General features: G+C 47.9%; 4 protein-coding genes across 7 annotated transcripts; 2 read left to right on the plus strand and 2 right to left on the minus strand.

Annotated features, from left to right (window-relative positions):
- Window positions 1–36: 36 nt before the first annotated feature.
- LOC119228875 (interleukin-1 receptor type 2-like) lies at window positions 37–4,826 on the plus strand. Its single transcript, XM_062564884.1, has 10 exons — window positions 37–224; window positions 1,423–1,649; window positions 1,755–2,013; window positions 2,587–2,752; window positions 2,834–3,005; window positions 3,425–3,607; window positions 3,709–3,768; window positions 3,853–3,988; window positions 4,089–4,234; window positions 4,336–4,826. Exons 2-10 carry the CDS (start codon window positions 1,556–1,558, stop codon window positions 4,476–4,478), a joined length of 1,359 nt encoding a protein of 452 aa, XP_062420868.1. The 5' UTR covers window positions 37–224; window positions 1,423–1,555; the 3' UTR covers window positions 4,479–4,826.
- A 1,038-nt stretch (window positions 4,827–5,864) lies between these two features.
- lonrf2 (LON peptidase N-terminal domain and ring finger 2) lies at window positions 5,865–11,446 on the minus strand. Its single transcript, XM_037489256.2, has 12 exons — window positions 10,723–11,446; window positions 8,869–8,987; window positions 8,513–8,635; window positions 8,269–8,427; window positions 7,945–8,158; window positions 7,770–7,869; window positions 7,545–7,659; window positions 7,219–7,340; window positions 6,949–7,135; window positions 6,739–6,873; window positions 6,178–6,327; window positions 5,865–6,046 (listed from the first exon to the last, which is right to left on the minus strand). The coding sequence occupies exons 1-12, from the start codon at window positions 11,444–11,446 to the stop codon at window positions 5,888–5,890; spliced, it is 2,307 nt and encodes a 768-aa protein (XP_037345153.2). The 3' UTR covers window positions 5,865–5,887.
- nms (neuromedin S) lies at window positions 10,546–19,730 on the plus strand. Of its 4 annotated transcripts, none has more exons than XM_037489263.2 (9): window positions 10,546–10,684; window positions 14,649–14,733; window positions 15,042–17,000; window positions 17,179–17,284; window positions 17,458–17,514; window positions 18,533–18,559; window positions 18,696–18,749; window positions 18,912–18,986; window positions 19,407–19,730. In XM_037489263.2, the coding sequence occupies exons 3-9, from the start codon at window positions 16,984–16,986 to the stop codon at window positions 19,437–19,439; spliced, it is 369 nt and encodes a 122-aa protein (XP_037345160.2). In that variant the 5' UTR covers window positions 10,546–10,684; window positions 14,649–14,733; window positions 15,042–16,983; the 3' UTR covers window positions 19,440–19,730. The 4 variants fall into 4 exon arrangements, with proteins under 4 accessions (XP_037345160.2, XP_037345161.2, XP_037345157.2 ...); XM_037489264.2 differs by lacking the exon at window positions 10,546–10,684 and adding an exon at window positions 12,016–12,185 and having other exon boundaries at window positions 16,846–17,000; window positions 17,241–17,284; XM_037489260.2 differs by lacking the exon at window positions 10,546–10,684 and adding an exon at window positions 12,016–12,185 and having other exon boundaries at window positions 14,649–17,000.
- On the minus strand, window positions 19,637–21,537 carry pdcl3 (phosducin-like 3). Its single transcript, XM_037489258.2, has 6 exons — window positions 21,408–21,537; window positions 20,897–21,014; window positions 20,674–20,764; window positions 20,465–20,608; window positions 20,048–20,256; window positions 19,637–19,915 (listed from the first exon to the last, which is right to left on the minus strand). The coding sequence occupies exons 1-6, from the start codon at window positions 21,411–21,413 to the stop codon at window positions 19,767–19,769; spliced, it is 717 nt and encodes a 238-aa protein (XP_037345155.1). The 5' UTR covers window positions 21,414–21,537; the 3' UTR covers window positions 19,637–19,766.
- Between the last annotated feature and the right edge of the window lie 37 nt (window positions 21,538–21,574).

Consider the following 21,574-nt stretch of genomic DNA (forward strand, 5'->3'; position numbering starts at 1 on the left):
TTCAGCGTCCTTTGCTCTTGTGTGGACACACTGTGTGCGTGTGTGTGAGTACGTGTTGAGTCACTGACGTGGTAGCAGTGGTTGGAGCAGTGCGACACGCGGCGTCACATTGGGAAACCTGAGAAGTTTCCACGTGAGAGCGGGAACGTTGAAAAGAGAGCGTGCTCCACGCCATCGGCCACATCGGCCACATCTGCCACATCTGCCTTGCTCACCTGCACACTGTGAGTATTCTGTACTACATATAATACATGTGTGTGTTGTTAAATGCCATTGAGTTATTCTTATTTATTTACATTTATATTTATATTCTTTTCATGCATTATTGTACTTTGTAATTTTATTATTTATTTTACACTGTTGCATAGATTTAGAATTGATTAAATTACACTCAGAACAAAAATAATAATTTCAAATATTTTTTGACAAAGAAAATGTAGATTTCAGAACAATCAGTTTATAATTCCAAATAATTCATATGAATTTATACATTTCCTCTGTGTAAGTACTTCTAATAAAATAAATCAAGCCGGTAAAATAATATTATAAGATTAATTGATTAATCATCAAAAAGAAACTCTGCTTCAATGATTTCATTTTCATTTTCATTTCATTTAATTCACACGTGGTGGATTCATTTATCAATGAGGACACACAGGACCGTGTGTGGACTGTGTGTGTGTGTGTGTGTGTGTGTGTGTGTGTGTATGTGTGTGTCTGTGTGTGTCTGTGTGTGTCTCTGTGTGTCTGTGTGTGTGTGTGTATGTGTGTGTCTCTGTGTGTCTGTGTGTGTGTATGTGTGTGCGTGTGTGTCTGTGTGTGTGTGTGTGTGTGTGTGTGTGTCTCTGTGTGTCTGTATGTGTGTGTGTGTGTGTGTGTGTGTGTGTGTATGTGTGTGTCTCTGTGTGTCTGTGTGTGTCTGTGTGTGTGTGTGTGTGTGTGTCTGTGTGTGTGTATGTGTGTGCGTGTGTGTCTGTGTGTGTGTGTGTGTGTGTGTGTGTGTGTGTCTCTGTGTGTCTGTATGTGTGTGTGTGTGTGTGTGCGTGTGTGTGCGTGTGTGTCTGTGTGTGTGTGTCTCTGTGTGTCTGTATGTGTGTGTGTGTGTGTGTGTGTGTGTGTGTGTGTGTGTGTGTGTGTCTCTGTGTGTCTGTATGTGTGTGTGTGTGTGTGTGCGTGTGTGTGCGTGTGTGTCTGTGTGTGTGTAGCTCGTTGTCATCACAAACGAGGTCACAGAAGCAGAAGTGAAAACGATTTGGTTTCTATTGAAATCTGTGATGGCGAGTGGAAAGTTTTCTGACCGATGGTTCATCAAATCCATCCCATAAACATCCCAGAATGATTTCATGCAAAACCGTGTCAAAAAAACGTTACATTTGTGGCAACACAAAAAATAGTTTAATATCTTGTTTGTGTCCCTCCAAGGAAAATCAGTATATTATCACACACACACACACAGACACACACACAGACACACACACTCCCCCCATCGGTCTCAGAGAGCAGAAGGACTTCCCATCGGGCCTCACACCTTCTGCCTGTCCACCTCCACGCCGTCATGGAGGTCCTGGTGCTCCTTGGGTTCCTGCTGGCTGCGCTCCTCCTCCCACCTGCTGGTGGAGCAGCGACTCGGGAGGCTCCGCCCACTGCAGGTGAGCATTCTCGTTGCCCATTAGACACAAAATAAAGGATAGCACACCTTTTATTGTGGCGGGGTTAAAGCTAAGTAAATATAAAAGCCCCCCCCCCCCCCCCAGACGGCTGCTACCTGGCGAGTCCCGAGGTCAACCTGCTGAGAAAGGAGGGCGAGCCTGTGGTCCTCTCCTTCCCCTTCTTCGAGAGCGAGCTGGAGAGACTCCACGTCGCCCCCCCGGGGGCAAGGTGCCTCATCACCGGGGGCAACGGGACGGAGGGCGGGACCTATCAGGGCGAAGGCCGAGTCCAGCAGCGGCAAAACCAGCTGTGGTTCCTCCCGGCCCGAGCCGAGGATTCTGGGGAGTATCTGTGCACGTACAGGTAACGCAGCGCTTATTATTAGTGTAGTAGCAGTAGTAGTACTTTACCTGTGTAGTAGCATTAGTACTTTACCTGCATACCTGTGTAGTAGCATTAGTACTTTACCTGCATACCTGTGTAGTAGCATTAGTACTTTACCTGCATACCTGTGTAGTAGCAGTAGTACTTTACCTGCATACCTGTGTAGTAGCAGTAGTACTTTACCTGCATACCTGTGTAGTAGCAGTAGTACTTTCCCTGCATACCTGTGTAGTAGCAGTAGTACTTTCCCTGCATACCTGTGTAGTAGCAGTAGTACTTTCCCTGCATACCTGTGTAGTAGCAGTAGTACTTTACCTGCATACCTGTGTAGTAGCAGTAGTACTTTACCTGCATACCTGTGTAGTAGCAGTAGTACTTTACCTGCATACCTGTGTAGTAGCAGTAGGACTTTACCTGCATACCTGTGTAGTAGCAGTAGTACTTTACCTGCATACCTGTGTAGTAGCAGTAGTACTTTACCTGCATACCTGTGTAGTAGCAGTAGTAGTACTTGGATGCAGATAAAGACTCTGGCCCCGCCCTCTTCCTCAGGAACGCGAGCTGCTGTGTGCGCGCGAGCATCCGGCTGCAGGTGCACCGGAACCGTTCCGTGGAGAGCTTCTTCCCGGTGCCCGCGGTGGTGGGGGAGCACCTGAGGCTCCCGTGTCCCTCCACGAAGGACTTCCTCAACACGCAGGGACTCGTCAAGTGGCACAAAGTGAGAAAGTGCGACCCCCCCCCCCCCCTCCTCTCCCCCCTCCTCCCCCCGTGACTGACGCGGCGTGTTGCCTCCCGACAGGACTCCGCCCCCCTCCGGTCGGGCCGAGCGGGCAACTTCCTGCAGGACGGGGGCCGCCTGCTCATCCCCGCGGTGAGGCGGGCGCACGGGGGCGTGTACACGTGCCGGCGGCGCGTGCTCATCGACCAGCGGCCCTTCGAAGTCACCCGCACCGTGGTGCTGACCGTGGAGGGTGAGGGACCAACAACAACAACACAACAACACAACAACAATCACATGCAGCGATCAACTGGACCAAACACCTCGATCACGAGCGCGTGCTGCCGCCTGCTGGTCGGAGACGAGCAGCACACCAACAACTATAACCATTAAAATACAATTCATAATGGCCATAAGAAGATAACGATTACTATAAATTAATACAAATATTAAAATACTATTATTAACATCATTATGATCCATTTAATTATTATAATCTTAATTATCATCAGGATTTAAATCAACTCATTTTCATCACCGTCATTCTTTATTATGATTTTATTATGATTTTTTTTTATTATGATGATGTTTTTATTTTCATTATTATTATTGTTATCAAATAAGTTTGTCCGGATGCATTTTCATCGTCTACATTTGTGTGTATGTGTGAAGGCGTAGACCCCGTCACCACCTCCACCTCCACCACCTCCACCTCCACCTCCTCCACCTCCACCTCCACCTCCTCCACGTCCTCCTCCACGTCCTCCTCCACCCCGCCCACCACCTCCACCTCCTCCTCCACCCCGCCCACCACCTCCGGCTCCTCCACCTCCTCCTCCAGCAGCAGCTTGCACAGTGAGTTCATTTCCTCCTCTTTAGAATAAAAAGGATTATTGCTGAATTATTGAAACGTAAATAAATAAATAGATTAAACGTATTTAATCTTCTCGCTGCAGTGGTCGGACCTCCTGTGATTCTGTCGCCACAGAACGGCACCGTCTTTGAAAGCGTGCATGGTGAGCGCTGACCTCAATAATAAACACTCAGCCCCTACACATCAGACGTGGCCCTCTCTGACCTCTGACCTCTGACCCCCTCAGGCTCAGCCCTGCTGCTCTCTTGCACGGTGCTCACAGACTGCCGGGCGACCGAGGAGACGGCGGTCACGTGGCTGGTCAACAAGCGGCCGGTGGAGTCCTCGTACCTGGAGGGGCGGGCCCAGCAGCTGGGACGCAGGTAAACGCTGTTCTCGGCCAGATGTTTGATGCGATGAACAAGAGACGGACAACGAGAAACTCATTCCTCCAAATCGTGCTTCCTGGCTGCCTGTTTCCAGGGTAACCGCTGCGCCCGACGGCTGCCGCATTGAGCTGAGGCTGGTCGTCGTGGCGATGACAGAAGAAGACGTGCAGGCGGAGCTGAGGTGCGTCGCTCAGAACCCGGGAGGCCGACAGGAAGTGGTGTCCCGGCTTCAGCTGGAGGGTGAGTCGTCGCTGTCCTATTTCAGTAAAGCTGGGGTTTGGTCTCACTGAACAAGCCACTCACCTGCGCCCCCCCCCCCCCCCCACCCCCACCCCCCACAGACCCCACCTTCACCTGGCTGGTGGTGTCGGCGGTGGCCGTCTCTTGCTTCCTGACCGTGGTGTCCGTCTTCCTCTTCGTCCTCCTCCGGCCCCCAGGGAAGAGGAACATGGACTACTTCCTGGCTCGGCAGAGCAGCTTCTAGAAGACCGAGTCCCTCTTCTTCTTCTTCTTCTTGATGTGTGCGACGTGCGTTTAATGTAAAAACTAAACTCAAAACAAGCTGAAACATCTGGAGGCTTTTTTAGTCCAGTCAGTGTCACTGAGGTTTGGTTCTTTTCATGCGTCCTGTTTACGTTTCTCTGGACTAGTTCAACAAATACCTCAAAACTCAACGTTTACCTTCATAATGATGTCCTACGTCGCTTGTACTAAACGCTGGACACTAGTCAAGTGCATGTGAGTGTCTGTGCTTGGTGGAATTTCAAATAATATCTATAAAATAACAGGTGCTTTACTTTAAGTATTAAATGCTCTAAAATATAACCATGAATTGTTGACTTTGTGATTCTTGCATTCAATTACAGTCGAATAAATGTGTGATGACGAATAGAATAAAAATATTAAGGAAATGTCAAGTTTAGTTATGCGTTCATGACCTTTTTGACATATTTTGAGTAGTAGTTTGTAGTAGTTTTGTGTATCTGTGTACTTGCTACTTGTTGAACTGAGTTTGCAGATGAACACCAGGCACCATGTTATCATTCTCTTTATTTGCAATACAAAATAGGTTGAATCTCCGCTTACAAATATACCAGGACCCCCCCCCCCCCCCCCCCATCATGTTTTTAAATGCTACATAACGGTGGTTCAGTTCCAACCGAGAGGCCGTGGTTTCCGCCATAGATGGAATTTAAAAAGTGGACTAAGTGATCAGGACTCGTGAAGACGAGTTAGTGAACAGGAAGTGACCATATTTGGACTGAAGAGGACGTAGAGACGTTAAAGGCCACGGCAAAATACCTGAAAGTGTCCACATGGTACCGTTAATCTCGCCATGGTGTCGAGTAGTTTCATCACTGTGGAACAGGTTTCAGACTCCTGTCGCTGCGTTCTGGTGAAACACGGATTACAAAGCCAACGTTTCAGAGGAGAGACACAAACACATTGTTCCTTGAAGGAAAAGGCCTCAGAGTTCCATCAGTCCACAGGAGAAACAACTCCGTCCCACAGATATGCTACAGCGGGACATCAGAGGGGACAGCGTCGTCTTCCATCTCCTCAGGGGACTCCAGGTGCTTTCCATGCCCCCCCCTCGTCTCTCCCCCCCCCACCGCCGGGAAGCAGAGCGCTGTGGCGTCCACACTTTGACGCCTCCCTGTTTCTTTCCTTCATATTTCAGGAGGATCTTCTTCCTTTGACGGCATAAACGAAGAAATACTGCTCAGTAGAAGTAGGAACGATGAGGCGAGGAGGCGCAGGTGGAGCGGTGGGGGGTAAATGTCCACACGGGAGAACCAGTCAGTCTCAAAGGATTTGCTGGACTTCATGGAAGCCAGGACGGTCCAGGTCTGTGTGCCCCCCCCCCCCTTCCCTCCCCAAGCAGGCGGGCGATCACCGCGGCCTCCTCCTGGTGACGAAGATGAGGACCCTGCGGATGGCGATGAGGCGGTCCTTGAGGGAGGTCATGGCTAGGATGGTAAGCTGGGCTCGGTTCTCCAGCGGGAGGACGGCGAGCAGCCACCAGCACCAGGCCGGGCCGCTGGGACTGGCCTGCAGGGGGGGGGGGGGGGGGGGCGGAGAACCTGGTCAACACTCAAGCTCATAAACATAATCATCAGAATAATGGCCCCATTTAGTTTTTTGGTCGTTGCTCAACTCAAAATGACAGAAGCTGTGCCCACCTGGGGGTCCGAGTCTTTGCTGGGGAGCTGACCGAAGTGGCTGAGGATCTGGCTCTTCATGTTGTCCTTCAGCGAGGTGAACCAGTTGTTGGCCTGCTCGTACACGGCGTTGTGCAGCTTCAGAAGCTCCGCCAGCTCCTCCCCCTCCGCCTGATTGGACACAGGTTGGAAATTAGAGCTTTTCTTTTAGAAGTTGCATAATATTATATAGTGGACGCAGTGATGGTGACCTGGACCATGTTTAGACTGAGGAGGACGTAGAGACGCCGTATATGTCTATTAGAACCCTGTCAATCAGCGTTAGGCCCCGCCCTAAAGCATCCTCTGCTTTATGGTCTGTTTGACTCTAAATGGACCATCATTCACTAAATGAACATCATGCTGCATTGAAGAAGACTTGAAACTAGAGACTGAGACCATAAACTCATGTTTACAATGTTTACTGAGGGAATAAATCAAGAGAGAAGTAGAGTCATTTCCTCATAGACGTCTATGGGAGCAGAGGAGAAAGAACTGTTCTCCTCTGTACAGCAGCAGATCCAAAGAGATGAAGACGCCCACCTTCTTGTCCTCCAGGTACTCGATCTTGGCGGTGTTGTAGCCATCCCTCTGTCCGTGGCTGAGGACCTTGAACCTCGACACGCCGATGGTGTCGACCACCGAGCGACCGTCGGGAAAGAACTTCACGTCTCGCACCTGAAACAGCCGTTTGGATGTTATCTGACTATACACTACACACACACACACACACACACACGCACACACACACACCTCCAGCATGCAGCCGTAGTCGGCGAAGCCCTTGAGCTCGTCGGCGATGCACATGCCGAACTGCTTGGTGCCGGTCTCCATGGAGCGGCGGATCATGAGCCGGTACCGGGGCTCGAACACGTGCAGCGGGCAGGTGATGGTGGGGAACGCCATGGTGCAGATGAAGATGGGAACCTCCTGGTTCAAGCTGCAGCACACGGGAGAGAGCGTGTGTTGAGACGGACATTTTGTGTGGCCGTGTGTTCAGAACATTCTGTGTGTGTTACTTACTTGGACAGCTCCTTCATCTCCTCTTTGTGGATCTTCTTTCGCTCCGCCAGCTCGTCTCCTAGGTAACGCTGCAGCACCTCCTCCATCAGCAGGGTCTTGCTGTAGCCCCTAGTGGCCAGATACTGCAATGACAACACACACACACAGACAAACACACCCCATAAGTATGCTAACAGACACACACACACTGGACCATCTAATCCAAGATAATCATTCAAAACACAATCAATCAATCGATTGATCTAATGCTGATTATATTGTGTGATTAAAGTGGAAGGTTTGACACAGTTCAGCACATTGTTGTTATTATTGTTGTTTTGCTGCACCTCGGACAGGTTCTCCTTGCACAGAGGGCAGTTGGAGTTGTGGTCCAGGCAGCGCTCCAGACACTTGAGGCAGAAGGTGTGTCCACAGGGCGTGGCCACCGGCTCGTAGAACAACCTGAGACCAGCAGAACCGCGTCAATGAGCTCACGACACAGACTTTAGTTTATTGAGGGGACTCGTTGCTACAGAGAGAGAACCGGACTAGAACCGGTTCTGTGTGCTCACCTCATGCAGAGGGAACACTCCATGTCTCCGCTGTCCAGCAGCCCGGCAGGAAACGACCTTCCTCCAAACGGCGAGGCCGCCTCCACGCCGCTCTCCTCGTCTGCACCGGAACAAATGTCAGAAAATCAGCACTGACGCCAATCAGAGATCAGAATCCAAAGGAAGGCTTCCCTACCGGGTCGGAGCAGCTTGGAGGGGGGGTTGAAGGCCACCACGGGTCCGTCTCCGCTGCGTTTCCGCTTGAGGCCTCCGGGGGGCGCCGGCAGGGCGGCCAGGACGGAGGCCAGGCTCTTGGTGCTGCTCTCACCGGCGCCGAGCTCCGATCTACACGGAGACGGCGAGGGGAGTCGGTACAAGGACTCGTCCTGCGTCTCGCTGACCTCAGAGTCCTGGAGGGACGGAGGGACAGACAGAGACAGTCAGACAATTACTGAAGTGGTGAAAGTCTCTTTGTCTCCGAGGTCCTGCTCCTCAAAGGAAACACATGACTCGCATTCACCTGTGAGGAGGCGGAGCCGGGTTTCTGCGTGAGCGGCCTCAGGCTCCTCAGCAGGGCGGGGGGCTTGATGAGGCTGGCGCCCAGCCCCCCCTGCAGCGGGTGCAGCGGGGGGGGCACCTCCTCGCTCTCGAAGACGGAGGAGAAGACCTCGCTGAGGACCTGCAGGAGGGGAACCACACACAAGGTCAACATACGTGCACATCTTATCCTCGCACAGACGTGGGTCGAGGGGGGGGGGGGTCACCTTCTGAGCCTGCAGCTTCACTTCGGTCCAGTCGGGCTTCAGCGCCACACACAACAGGAACTCCTGCAAGGCCTCGTCCTTCTGCCCCGCCCCGCTCAGCGCCGAGGCCTTCACACAGTGAGCCTGAAGCAACCGGGGGGGGGTTATTACTGGTTCTCAAAGCCCCTCATAAATCACATACTTAACTTTCACCTCCCGATCAAACACACGTTGTCTAATGATGTCTCTGGATTATTAATATTTACACATAACATTAGAGCATCTTCAGTCCAAGTACAGAGCAACAGAAAGTATAATAAATAACAGTATATACACAGATTAAAAATGCGTTAAATAAACATCTGGAGTCTCCTCACCTTGGACCACAGAGGTTTCATCCGACACAGGCTGCTGCCGTCCTGCACGGCCTGACTGAAGTTCCTCATCTCCATGTGCAAGGCCGCCCGCTGGCACAGCAGTCTGCCTGAGGAGGGCACTGTGGAGCACACACACACACATTGCATGTTATTTAGCTGACGCTTTTATCCAAAGCGACATACATTGCATTATAACCCACGCATTACATTTTTTTGCCTGGGGAGCAATTAGGGGTTAGGTGTCTCGCTCAGGGACACTTCGACATGGCACATGGAGCAGCGCACTGCACTACTCCGTGCGCCACCATCGCCCACAACACACACACGTCAGCACATTGACCTCCAGGGGACCTCTTAGATCTATCAGAAGTAGGGCAACAATGTAACAAGTAGCTGAAGCTTGTGTGTGTGTGTGAGTGTGTGTGCACACATATATGACTCTGTTATACAACAGACGGTGTTCCACTTTAATAACCTTCTACCCAATGGATCCGCTCACCAGATACTGGCTTTGAAAAGGACGAGTTTTCGATCACATGGTTTAGAAGTATGTGAACCCTTGTTAACAGTAATACTAACAGTTAATAAAATGTCTCCAAAGGGCTGGAACTTTCTGGACCACCCCCCCCCCCCCCCTTTAGCCTTTCAATCAGCCTTCACGCAAGACTGCAAGAATAAACATCTGTATCATTACGTGACGCCATCAAATAAGACTTCTATTCTACTCTGTGAGCAAGCTTCAACCGGATTTAGTCAAACAAATTGGCCGGACCGGCATTTGTCCGAGGGGGGGGGGGTTGGTGAACAAGGTCCCGGGGGGGTTTCCGAGGAGCAGTTCTCAAAGTGTCTCTAGCAGCCGCCATCTTGTCAGTATGGACACCTGCTGCTGAAGTGGTGAAAGTCTATATTCTGTATTCCAGTCCGCTGGCTTATTATTAACTACTTATTTATTGTATTTAATGATTACAGCTGAGCAATAATCTTAATCATAATCAACCTGGTCAGGACTTCTTTTTGTGGAACGTCTCTTATTGGGCTTCTCGTTAGTTTAGGGGTTAATCCAGATGTTGTGTTATTGGAATCTGTTGGTTGGATTACACAGCTTGATATTCACGACATTGATGTTTTCATATTGCTCATCCCAATAAATAAGACACGATAAAACCGTTTAAATGGGTCCTACTCGAGGGGACACATCAAACCTCAATAAAAGTTAAGACTTGTCATGTCCCAAAATCCACCGGCCTTGTTTGGCAACTGTAAACATTGTAAACATGAGTTTGTGATCTCAATCTGTAGTTTCAAGTCTCCATCGAAACGTTGAAATTCAGTTAATAAGTGATAAATAAGTTGTAAAACGGCTTATTCGATGAAATTGTACTTTTTTGCTTCTTGTTCTAAATAAAAGCATCAGCTGAGTGACGATGTGATGTAATGGATTGTTTATTATGTGACTTATATGCAGGACGGAGGAGGAAAAAAAGCTGCTTCCCATTACAGTACAATAACTGCTGTTTAATAATGCAGCTCCGGTTACAGTTGTTATCCAACACTTCACAAAGCAGCTTATGAAAGGGTAGGGGGGGGTTGGGGGGGGGCAGCATCCCCTCACTCACAGCGGCTCTACGCACACCAGCAGACCAGGGCCCGAATGCGCCACTGCGGAGGATCAGATGTGCGCCGCTTAGGTAACAGAGTCCGGTGCGTCACACAGTCCCTGACCTTAGAAAACACGAGACGCCCCCTACCGGCGACACCGGGAGCTACAGCGGAAAGTAGGTCACCTGCGACACAACCACAGCCAGCATACAAGAAGGTAAATAAACATGCGTTTGTGGGTGCGCCTCCTCTTACCCAGATCCACGGCGGCGTTGTACTTCTCCAAAGCCTCCGAGAGGTTCTGGTTCTTCCGCAGCAGCTCGCCCTCCACCCAGAACTTCCGGGCTTGGCTCTCGGCGGAGAACAGCTTGGCCAGCAGGCCGCTGAGGACCACGTCCACCCGGTGGCCGTTCGGCACCGCGTCCTTCCCCCCCAGCCGCTGCTCGCAGTGCGCGCACTCCTCCACGGACGCGTCCTCCACGCAGCTCTTGCAGAAGGTGTGTCCGCACTCCACGGTGGTGGGCTCGTGGAGGAGGCGTCTGCAGAGACGACAGGAGAACAGGTCCAGGGCCTCGTCGTCCGCACATTCATCGTCACTGTCCACCCCGTCCGCCCCCCCGCTGCTGCTGCGTGTCCCGTGCGCGTTTGACAGGCCCAGCTCCTTCTCGCGCAGAGTCCGTGCCATGGTTTCCACCAGGACGGGTAGCTCCTCCGGGCGCAGTTTGCCCAGGCTGGCTGCCGTGCAGAACGAGTCCAGCGCCTCGGAGATCCGCCCGGCTCGGGTCAGAGATTCGGCCTTCCTCAGACACAAGCTCCGGTCCGGCTGCTGGAGGTCCGAGAGCATGGAGCCGTAGATCTCCACGGCCAAGTTAAAGTCCCCGGCCCGGTTGGCCTCCTCTGCCACCTCCAGCATTTCGCTGCAGACCCCTGGCTGGTGGGCGAGCAGCTCGCCCCGGTGAGACCTCACCTCGGTCTCCATCTTCTTCTTCTTCTTCTTCTTTCTCACGGGAAACCTCTAGATACGTAAATGGCGACTGAGCTCACTGAAAGTACTTCTCTCGCTGCCGGCCATTTTTAAAAGTTCTCCCCGCGCCACACGTCCCGAAGCCCGGTTAAACGTAACGTCACGTCTTAACATCGCAGCTGCGAGTCAAAGTCCCACAAACAGCCGCGCCTCGGCCCCTCCGCCTCGGATGAAGCCGGGCTCTCTGGAAGTGGACGCTGCGGGTTAATTACCCCTGGGACGCGGTATAAATGTAGCGCGGGCCATGTTTAGGCTTTAAGCGGGTTAACGGGCCGTCGGGGTCGAGGACGCGTCTGACGTCCCAAAACAAGCCGTCCTCGCGCCGCTCTCACGCCGCGTCGTCTTTTACGTAAGCGCCAGCTAACGCTACCGCGGGCTCACGTTGGAGTTAGCTAACACAAAGCGGCCCTCCGAAACCGGACGTGACACCAAACCAAACCGGGTTGTTGTGTGGAATCCGGCGGTTGTTCCTCCTCTGTCAGCGAGCCGGACCGACGGCGACACAGCGGGCTGCGGGGCTCTCCATCTTGGTCCACGTCCAGATAGCTTCGGCGGCTGGAAGGTTCCTCCTGCGGCTCTTCGGATGCGGCGTTCCCATTCGCTGGAGCCAGCGCGAAGGGGGCGTCACGTGACGCGTCCTGCGGGTTCCCATTGGCCAGCTAACTCGCCCGCTTGCGTAATGCACAGATATTGCGTAAGTTCCCAAAAGGCGACATAGGTGGATTGAAGCATTGATCGGTTATTAATTTTTAATAAATGCGTCACACGTGATGTCACAATGAAACGTCATTTAAAAAAATGTTGTGTTTGAGTCGAATTATCACAGTTTTACTGTGAGTCCCCGGATGTAGGATTGATACAATGTTTTTATGTAATCCATTTATGTAATGAGTGTTTTTCATGCTTTTATAATATTGATATCTTATGTTTCAGAGCCATTTGCCAAACACTGAATAGAAAATAAGTAGCCTGGTTTCAGACTTACACAGCCACTTATATAAAGGATTCAAATAATTATAACAAATAAAAACATTGTTTATAAAGTGCTTTTACAGACATTGCAGCGTTTAAGTAAGGCAATAGAAACAGCAATGTGTCCAGTGTCCAGCAAAATAAATTTAAACATTGCAATAACCAATTTAAACATTGATTACAGTCCAATAGATACAGTAACAAAAAATAAATAATCATTTGTATAATAAATAAAAAGCATCTTGGTGACACATCTTGTGTTTTAACTCGCAGACATGAGACCATTTACCTACACAAAAGAAATGCAGCGGCAGAGGACTTGTTTAAACAGGACGTTCATTCCTGTTGAAGACTGATTTAAAAACTGCTTCAAAAGCTTCACTAATTCTGACGTAATCCAAGTGGAAACGTCTCCTCAAACCAAGATTCACAATCCAAAAGGGAAGTTATAATATACTTTAAATTCCTCCTCTCAATCTGATGATTGAGGACAAACAGTGACTCACATGAATCTTTTTATTTTTTAGTTTGATACAGTCAGCTTGAGCAGTTGTTACAGCTTGAATAAAACTCTGAGACCGTATTGACGAATGGAATGAATGTTTAGAAGTTCAGAAGGTGCCATTTGCGAACAAAAGTCAGACCCGTGTGAGTTATTTCATGGCTCGCTAAACTTGAACCTCATTTAGCACCGTGTTACCAAATCGGAGTCTCACTTCGAACGCACATTGAGACCAATTTGTCCAGCTCGTAAAATATTAGGTATGTAATATTATGGTCGCACAAAGGTTGTATAAATGCGTGTGCGGTGTGTGTCTGTGAGTGTGATGGATGAGGCCTCACAGGATGATGTAACCTGCAGGTGGGGGGAGGGGGGGGGGGGCGCTCATGTAAAGGCCTTGTGCAACGACAGGGAACTTTATGACCCACATTTGAAACGTCTCTTCTTTCAGCTTTGTGTCAGAACACGAGGGGACGGCGATGAATCATTTGTGTTCCACCGCGCAGCCGAGAACATCATAATACATTTTATTATTTTCTCCTTGTGGAAACATGTGGATGTTTGTATTTATGTAAAATCAGGTTACTGTCCTTAGATTTGTTCGTTTTTTACATTCAAGAGGGTCGTTTGGTGATACAATTCTTTCATTTATTTATCAGTGTTTTTATTTTACTATTTTGTATGTACTGTATTTCCACCTTTACTTTCTTATTATTTTTACAGAATTATTATTTCCTTCCTGCCCTGCAGCCAGGCGAGCTCGCAGAAACGGCCTCCGCCCGAAGCTCCACCTTCCACTTCACCTCTTAATTTGCGGTAATTGGAGGCCTCCACTGCTTCCTGCGCCGGACTCTAATCCTCTGGATTACGCCAACAGAGACTCCTGTAGAGCATCTAGGGTGTCTCTCTCACACACACACACACACACACACACACACACACTATCATCTGGAGAAGTCCCTCAAACCGAGGTGACATGTGATGTCATTTCGGGCTGTTTTTACAAGTGAAACCTTTGACATTTGCTCATTAATACGGTCACATGACCCGGTTTCTTTCATAGGAGTCAACGTTGGCGTGATGGTAAACACACTCACGTCTTCTTCCATTTGACCTGAATGTTTTCACGCTGTTAAAATAAATCTTCTCTAACGGCTTTGGCCTAAAACCACTCAGGTGTTTGGAGAATGGCTTTTTCTAAAAGGCCAATGTCAAGTCTTATTTCTTTCCTCTTCACAGAGATGACGAACCTGGATCCATTTCCAGATGAAGATGCGGTGACTTTAACACAATGAACTAACTAAACAAATAAGAAATAAACAAATAACTGGAGCTCACTAACCAGGCTCAGTGATAAAGCTGCATTCTGTGTAGTGACCAGCAGGGGGCGCCTCCTCTGCAGGGTGAACTTTGCCCTCTAATTTCATCCGATACCGTGAGAACACACACCCAGTATGTGTGTGGTCGGAGGGAGTGAATAACAGGAGCTGCAATTCACGAATGCTCCTCTGGTCTCTGGTTTCTGCTGATGTGTATTCCTCAAACACCTGATTTGTGTCCTCCTCTCCTCCTGTTGGTCGTCACATGTTCTTCTAACTTTATTCCACGTTCCTCTTAACCTTTGCGTCTATTTGCACAGGTGAGATTCATTCCTTCATTGTTCATCTTCATCTGTTCCATCAGGTCAACGATCTGCAGGATGATAATCAGCTCATTTCCACGAGGTGGCAGTCTGACCTCCTGCTGCACAGCGCTCTGATCTGCTCAGGTAATATACATGTATTTATCTATAGGTATATTTATGTCATGTTTCTCTTCCACTACATATTGTTTTTACGTATGTATTTCTTTTTGATATTCTTTTCATTACTTTTTTTTAAAGCACTATATTCATAATTCACTCTCCCTTTACATGAATTAAAATGTTTCCTCATGGCGGGATGGATGCATCGCGTCCTAAACGCTACCTCAGTTATAACTTGTAATAGTGCTAAAAGTCTGAAGCCTTGATCATTGTTGCTGCTCCCCAGCTGACTCCCTCTCTGACGAGCTCTTCTCTCTAATTGGGCCGTAAAGAGAAAGGTTGCTGCGTCCCGCCGTGAGTCAGCGCGTGAGCACACGAGGCGCCGTGGCGCCCGCAGATGGGCGCCGCGTGGGCGCCGAAGCAGCCACGGTGACAGACGGCACCAATCAGCAGCTGCCTGAGAGGGACTCTAACGAGGCCTTTGAGGCAGGTGCACATGGTACTTTATACATGTACTTTATTCACGTACTTTATACACATACTTTATCGAGTATTTCTACTGTATTCTGCCCTACAGAGTACTTCACTGTGCACAGTACAAACATTGTTATACCTTTATACTTACTATTCAATGTTGTGTTTTCATCTGTTGTTCAGACTCTGTGAAAGAAGTACAAATACACGAGGCAATATGACGAGGAGCGAATAAAAACTACATTCATCGATAATAAACACAATACAACTGTGGAAACAGATAATACGAATAAATAAGGGCAAAAGCAACAGAAACAGGGTGAAATAAATGAAATGGATCTTTTACAGATGTGTTGTCCCCATAAGACGACGCTGTGAACTGTACATTTATATTGTAGAAGGAATCCATAGTGGTTTTTATTACACGCTGCAGCCCATCGACCGCTCTTAAAGGTGAGGACGGCTGAGTTATGGCGTTAATAAGAGGAAGAGCCGTGATGAAGACTTAAGGCCACGCTTTGATTAACAAAAGGGAGGAGACTAATGTGTGTTTACATGGTCTTCCTGCAGCATCCATTTGACCTCAGAAGGATGGATGTCAGGATGCTCTCATCCTTTATTTCATCACGTTGTGCTTCTCGTTCCATTTCCCTCGTTTTCACAAAGCTTCCAAACATCCTGAGGATATTTGTTGAATAACTTCCCCCTGCTGTTGAAGAAGTTATTCACTAAACCCGTTTGGGGACCGGGTCTACGGGAGCTACAGCGAAACCACAGAACCAAAGCAAAGGGACCCGGTAGATCCTCCGTAACCAAAGAGACAAAGATGCAGAAGCTTCTCGGCGTGCGATGCAGGAGAACATGGCGTTCACCTCCTCCATCAAAGTGCACGCAGACAATGAAGCAGCTGCTCAATCAGCCCAGAAGGGCCGCGCTGGAACCGCATCGACCGCGGGGCGCTTTCCCATCATGCTCTATGGCCCCCGTGCGCCTCCCACAGGCAGCAGCCTGTTTCAGCCTGTTCACGTCCAGGCTGAACGCGAGGACAGAGACACAGGCCCCCGCCGCAGGTCCACTCCCCCCACGTCATGTACAGCATGATGTTCACATCGTCTAGATCAAGGGTGTCAAACATAAGGTCCGCGATCCGGATCTGGCCTGCCAGAGGGTCCGCGTTCGGCCCGCCCGATGAATTTGTCACAGAAAGACATAAATTTCATTTCTTTAAAAGTAGTTGCTGTTCCTAAGAAGTCTAAGAAGAAGTTTAATCATCTTTACTTTAATAATAATAGAGTTTCAGTACAAACATTCATTTATTGAACAATCCAAGAAGAATCACTGAAATAAGTGACATGTTGTTACGTTATTCCTTTAACACCAATGTGACTCACTGTGTTGTCATGCGTCCTTGTGTCCTTTAGTGGAAAAGGAGTCATGTGATTCTACTTAGTGTTATTTCTCCACATTAAACATTTACAGCATCATCATCATCATCATCACCATCATCATTAGGGTGAACCTCGTCCTTATTAACTACCTGACATCATTCCCAGCTAATTATGGGCTGGGAGGGAGAGAGAGAGAGAGAGAAAGGGGAGTGGGGGGGGCCTCTGGGGGTGCGTTGGATTTGAACCAGCGGCTGGTTGTGATTGGTCCCGTCAGCCCGTAAAAAGGGGATGGAGTTGTTTTTCGAGGCGTTCCCGTGGTTCAGAAGTCATTGAGTCACAGAGAGCACGAGGACAGAAGCATGTCTCGCACCGTGAGCCGACTCCTGCTCCTGTCTTCATTCTGGCTGCTTGGATGCTGGAGCACAACAGGTGAGAGACACCACATTTCAATTCATATAACATATTAAGAACTCTACTTATTATTAAGACATTGAATTGTTTAACTGGTGTTAATGAATTAATAAGTTACTAGATCATTAATACTAAACACTTATTAATTCAGTTTTTAATGAACTATGTTTTATGTGAATAACATGAACACCTGTAGAGGATTGAAAGGAGACCTACCTGTGAGATCCATCTCCTCATCTTCTTGTGCTCTTCACTCAGACGCCGCTCTGTTCCACCGGTGGGGAGACGGACGGTTTAGAAAGGTATTCACCACATAAGTTATATATTATTACATAACGTTGGATTATGTCAATAATGTGTTGATGTGATCGTCCACATCTTTGCGTTTGTTTCAAAGGCTGTGCAGCTGGGGAGTGAATAATACATGTATCTATGAACCCGAGATTGTTGTTATTAACGGGCTGTTCACCTGCAGGTGCGAGGAACGGAGGGCGAAGATCTAAGTGATGTTTTATGGCGAGACCAGAGCGACGTGAGTGAAGCTACGGACCTTTTAGAGTCACGGCCTCGCTGTTCTGATCAGTGTTTCACACGTTTTCAGCTTTAGGGCATTTAGAAAATGTCCCATCATCCTCGTTGTTTTGCGGTTTGTTAGCATCGTTAGCTGCTAGCTGCTGGCTCTCGCCATGTTGAGAGCCCAAAGAGTCAATGAGTCATTTTAGGCCCTTTTAATTAGATTTAAGGAAGGTGACGCGCTCTTCATCAGTTATAAAGACCCAATATCTTATATTTTAGAAATGGAGGTTTGGCGGGAAACTGATTTATTGATTTCGTAAATCAAAACCTGAGAGCAGGTGTGACTCAGTTCAACATCGCACTAAAGCTTTTTGTAATTGAGAATAATTATAAATCATTTCAATTGAAGAGAGAGATATAAAGCAAAAGAGAAAAAGTTGTTGTTAAAGTTAAGCTACTACCTGAAAATTAAATGTAAAGTAATGATGGTGAGATGCATGTCATGTTTTGTTATTATTATTACATAGGAAGTCATTTTCATGAGAAACTTCATTCTTATGTCATTATCTCGAGATAGTAACTAATTATTTTGAGATCATCTTTAATTAAAGTGACATTTTAGTCAGTAGACAGAAGTCTTGAAAACTTAAATCAATCAACAACATCTTAACCATCAAACAATATAAATAAATAAATAAATACTGTCATCTTCACCGGGTACCATCACTGGGAGTTATTATTTGCACTAACGTCACTTCAATGGAGTTTCATGCGCTGTTGATCCTCTCTTGACCAATAAAATGCATCTGGCAAAGTAATTGATTGGCGTATGTTCCTTCTCGGTGAAACGGAGTAATAAAGCTAACATGTGCGACGCGTCTCGAGTGTGATCCCCTCACGTCGTAGCCTGCTGCGGCTTTTGGATAGTTTTTATTGTGCATATGCCGCTATATAGAGTTCCCTCTGAACTATGTATTGATCTAATATCTACACAGTAAGAAATATTATTGATCGGAAATTGTGTTTCTCTGCAGGAGCAAATCCAGAATGTGTTCAAAAGAGTAAGTTTTCAAAACCTTGCTTCTGCTGATTCAGCTGTACAGATTCTCTATTTTCTCATTATGTTACTACTGTACAGATCCTCTATTATCTCATTATGTTAATTCCCTCTGACTCTATGAGTCTCCTCTTTTTCAGTTTCTGTTTCACTACTCTAAAGCTCGCAACTCTGTCGGAGCGCTGCAGCACGAGGTGAGTCCAGGTCATAGTACCTGAGGTCACATCCATCCCATGTGTCATATGCAGATCAATATATCCACGTCTTACATACATATGTTTGTATTACTCCTCCACACTGTGTAGATGTACATGTCTAATAGCATGTTATAAGTGTGTGTTTTGTTCCTCCTCCAGTCCACCTCGGTTCATCCCTTGATGAGACTTTCACCCAAACTGTCCCAGGGGAGAAAGAAGAAGTTTTTGCTCTTGGTAAGACATCGCAACGACACTAAAACATAGTTATTGTAACCTTTTATGATAAAAAAAACACAATCACAGAAAGAAACATAATTTTTACATTTCAGTTTCTACCTAGCTCTTTTGAAAGTACTACTTTGTGAATACTGCGCATGTTATAATGTACTTATTGCTGTTATAACTCTACTTGCTGAACCCTCCAGTGTTCAAAGTATATTTTTATTCTTCTCTTGGGGTCTTTGATCAAACTCTGGCACAATCAATTCCTCTCTGAATAATGTGTATCCGTTTTATTACAGAAACAAAGAAACTAACATAAACTGGTTTAAATAATAGAGGAGCTTCCATGTTCCCTCAGGCAGGAGGTTGATTTTCGGGTTCTCTCTTCTTCACGATAGATCTTAATAAACGTCTTCTCTTCTCATGAAACAGAGGATCCGAGGTCTGCCGGAGGGAACGCCGTAGAAGAGAAACACCTTCAATAAGCAGAGGAGCAGAGGCCCGGGAGGACCAGCGCGGAACCAGTCAATCAACGGAAGCCCCGCCTCCACATGTCAATCAACATGTCAATGTGGACCGAAAGACACAAAATAAAGCACTCAACATAAACTCGAGGACGTTTAGGTCACCAGAAGAAAAGGGGAAAAAAACGGGAGAAATGATTGTGGCAAAGAGGAGAACTCACATTTAATCCCAGATTGAAATGTACATTTTGTGACATAAATATCATCAAACGTAATAAAAAAGTTACAGTTTTGTCTGATGCTTTTGTAAAAAGACAGATATGAAATGTTAGTAGTCCTCGTCCTCAGAGTCGCTGTCCCTCCCCGAGGGGAGTGAGCTCCTGATGGAGGACATCAGCTTGTCTTCGATCTGCTTCTTGGGGTTCTCCTCCAGGTCTGTCTTCACGGCGCCGGACTCCGACAGCCTCCACTCCAGCTCTGGAGGGGGCGGGGGGGGGGGGACAATTACATACGTCACTGCAACAAGTCAACGATTGCAACGTGATCCCACCAATAAGGCAATGAATCAAGGATAAAGTGTGTATCTGCTGATGTGGATCAGGGTCCTACCGTCCACTTTGAGGTTCATGCCCCCGAAGACCAGCGGGCCGATGTACTGGGCCTTCATCTCCCCCCCCAGGTACACAAAGACGGTGGGCAGGTTGCGGTCGGGGTAGTTGGCGATGCAGGTGGTGGAGATGGACTTGAGGAACTTGGTCTGGGGGAACTTCCTGGCCAACGAGCTGAGGTGCTGGTTGATGAGGGTGCACAGAGGGATGCTGGGAAAAGAAGACGTTTCCACGGATCTGTTAGGAGTTCCATCTCATAAAGGATCCATCTCTCTAAACTGCTTAAGGGTTGTGCTTTTTGGATCAAAGTTTAAGACCACAATAAATTGAAATATTCAGAGAATATACCTGGAATCTTTCAGTTTTGAGTGGTAATTTATACAAGAGAAAAGAATGTCTAAAACTTTGGACCCCCTACCCGGGTTTGTAGAGGTGCAGCACCACCCAGATGCCGTCTCCGGCCTCGTTGACCTCCTTGATGTAGTCCTGCCCGGAGATCTCCACCATCTCCCCAAAGATGTTCTTCATCTGCGTCGCCTTCCACTCGGCGAGTCGCCTCTGTCTGCGAGGAGTCGCACCATCAGAGAGGTGAAAGGCATTATGGGACTTTGACTTGGAGACACTTACTTGTACATCTCGATGGCGGCTTCGTCGTCTTCACCAAACTCGTCTTCGTTGTCCTCCAGTTCCTCCAGCGTCATGTCCTCGTAGGTTTTAACTGGAGGAACGACAGTCACACGTGAGGATCTGAATCTGACGCTCAGCGACCAGCCGATCGCAGAAAAAATTAAAGGTGTTTGAGGAGACGTGAAGAAAGAAGAGTGTTTATCTTCTACGCTGCTTCTCTTACCGACCGACTGCTGCTGAAGAGCCAACTCCTCCTCTTCGTCATCTTTAGGAACCTCTTTGGGAGGAAGAATGCCTTTCTTCCTCAGGATATCGTTCCACTCGGTGTCCTCGTTTGGGTCCTGAACATAAAGCATAGAGTTTAAAACATGTTATATATAAAATTATATATATACATATAAACATATTTCACAATAATTAAAATATATATATTATGTTTTTCCTGGATCAAAAGTCTTTTATTATGTGAATGTATGTCCAGATGAATGTATTTCCAAAGGACGACCTGTAATCGGCTTGTTTTTCTTTCCGTTCTTTGACGGGTCTCAAAGGGGTCGCTGAAGCACTTTGCCAGCTAGCTGGCTAACAGTTAAGCTAACGCTAACAGCTGCTCTGATAGCTTAAGTTTCTCCGCTCCGGCCGGAAGTTATCTCCGCGACCCACAGCGACGTAAAACCGTCTCGTTCACCGGCTTCAAACACAACACGTCTCCAGGTGGATGACGTTTAACTGACCTGCATTGTGACGGGAAGAAGCTTCCTCTGGAATCACACCGCTCCTCTCCTCACAGACACGGAAGCAGAAAGGACCGCCGACGGAACGCTTCCGGCGGGAAACAAAACGTAACGACTGTTTCAACTAAGCACAGACCCGTCCAAGGTTAAAAGAAAACCCATTTAAC

Source organism: Pungitius pungitius, chromosome 10, assembly GCF_949316345.1.
Source record: "Pungitius pungitius chromosome 10, fPunPun2.1, whole genome shotgun sequence".
In the NCBI taxonomy this organism is placed as follows: Eukaryota; Metazoa; Chordata; class Actinopteri; order Perciformes; family Gasterosteidae; genus Pungitius; species Pungitius pungitius.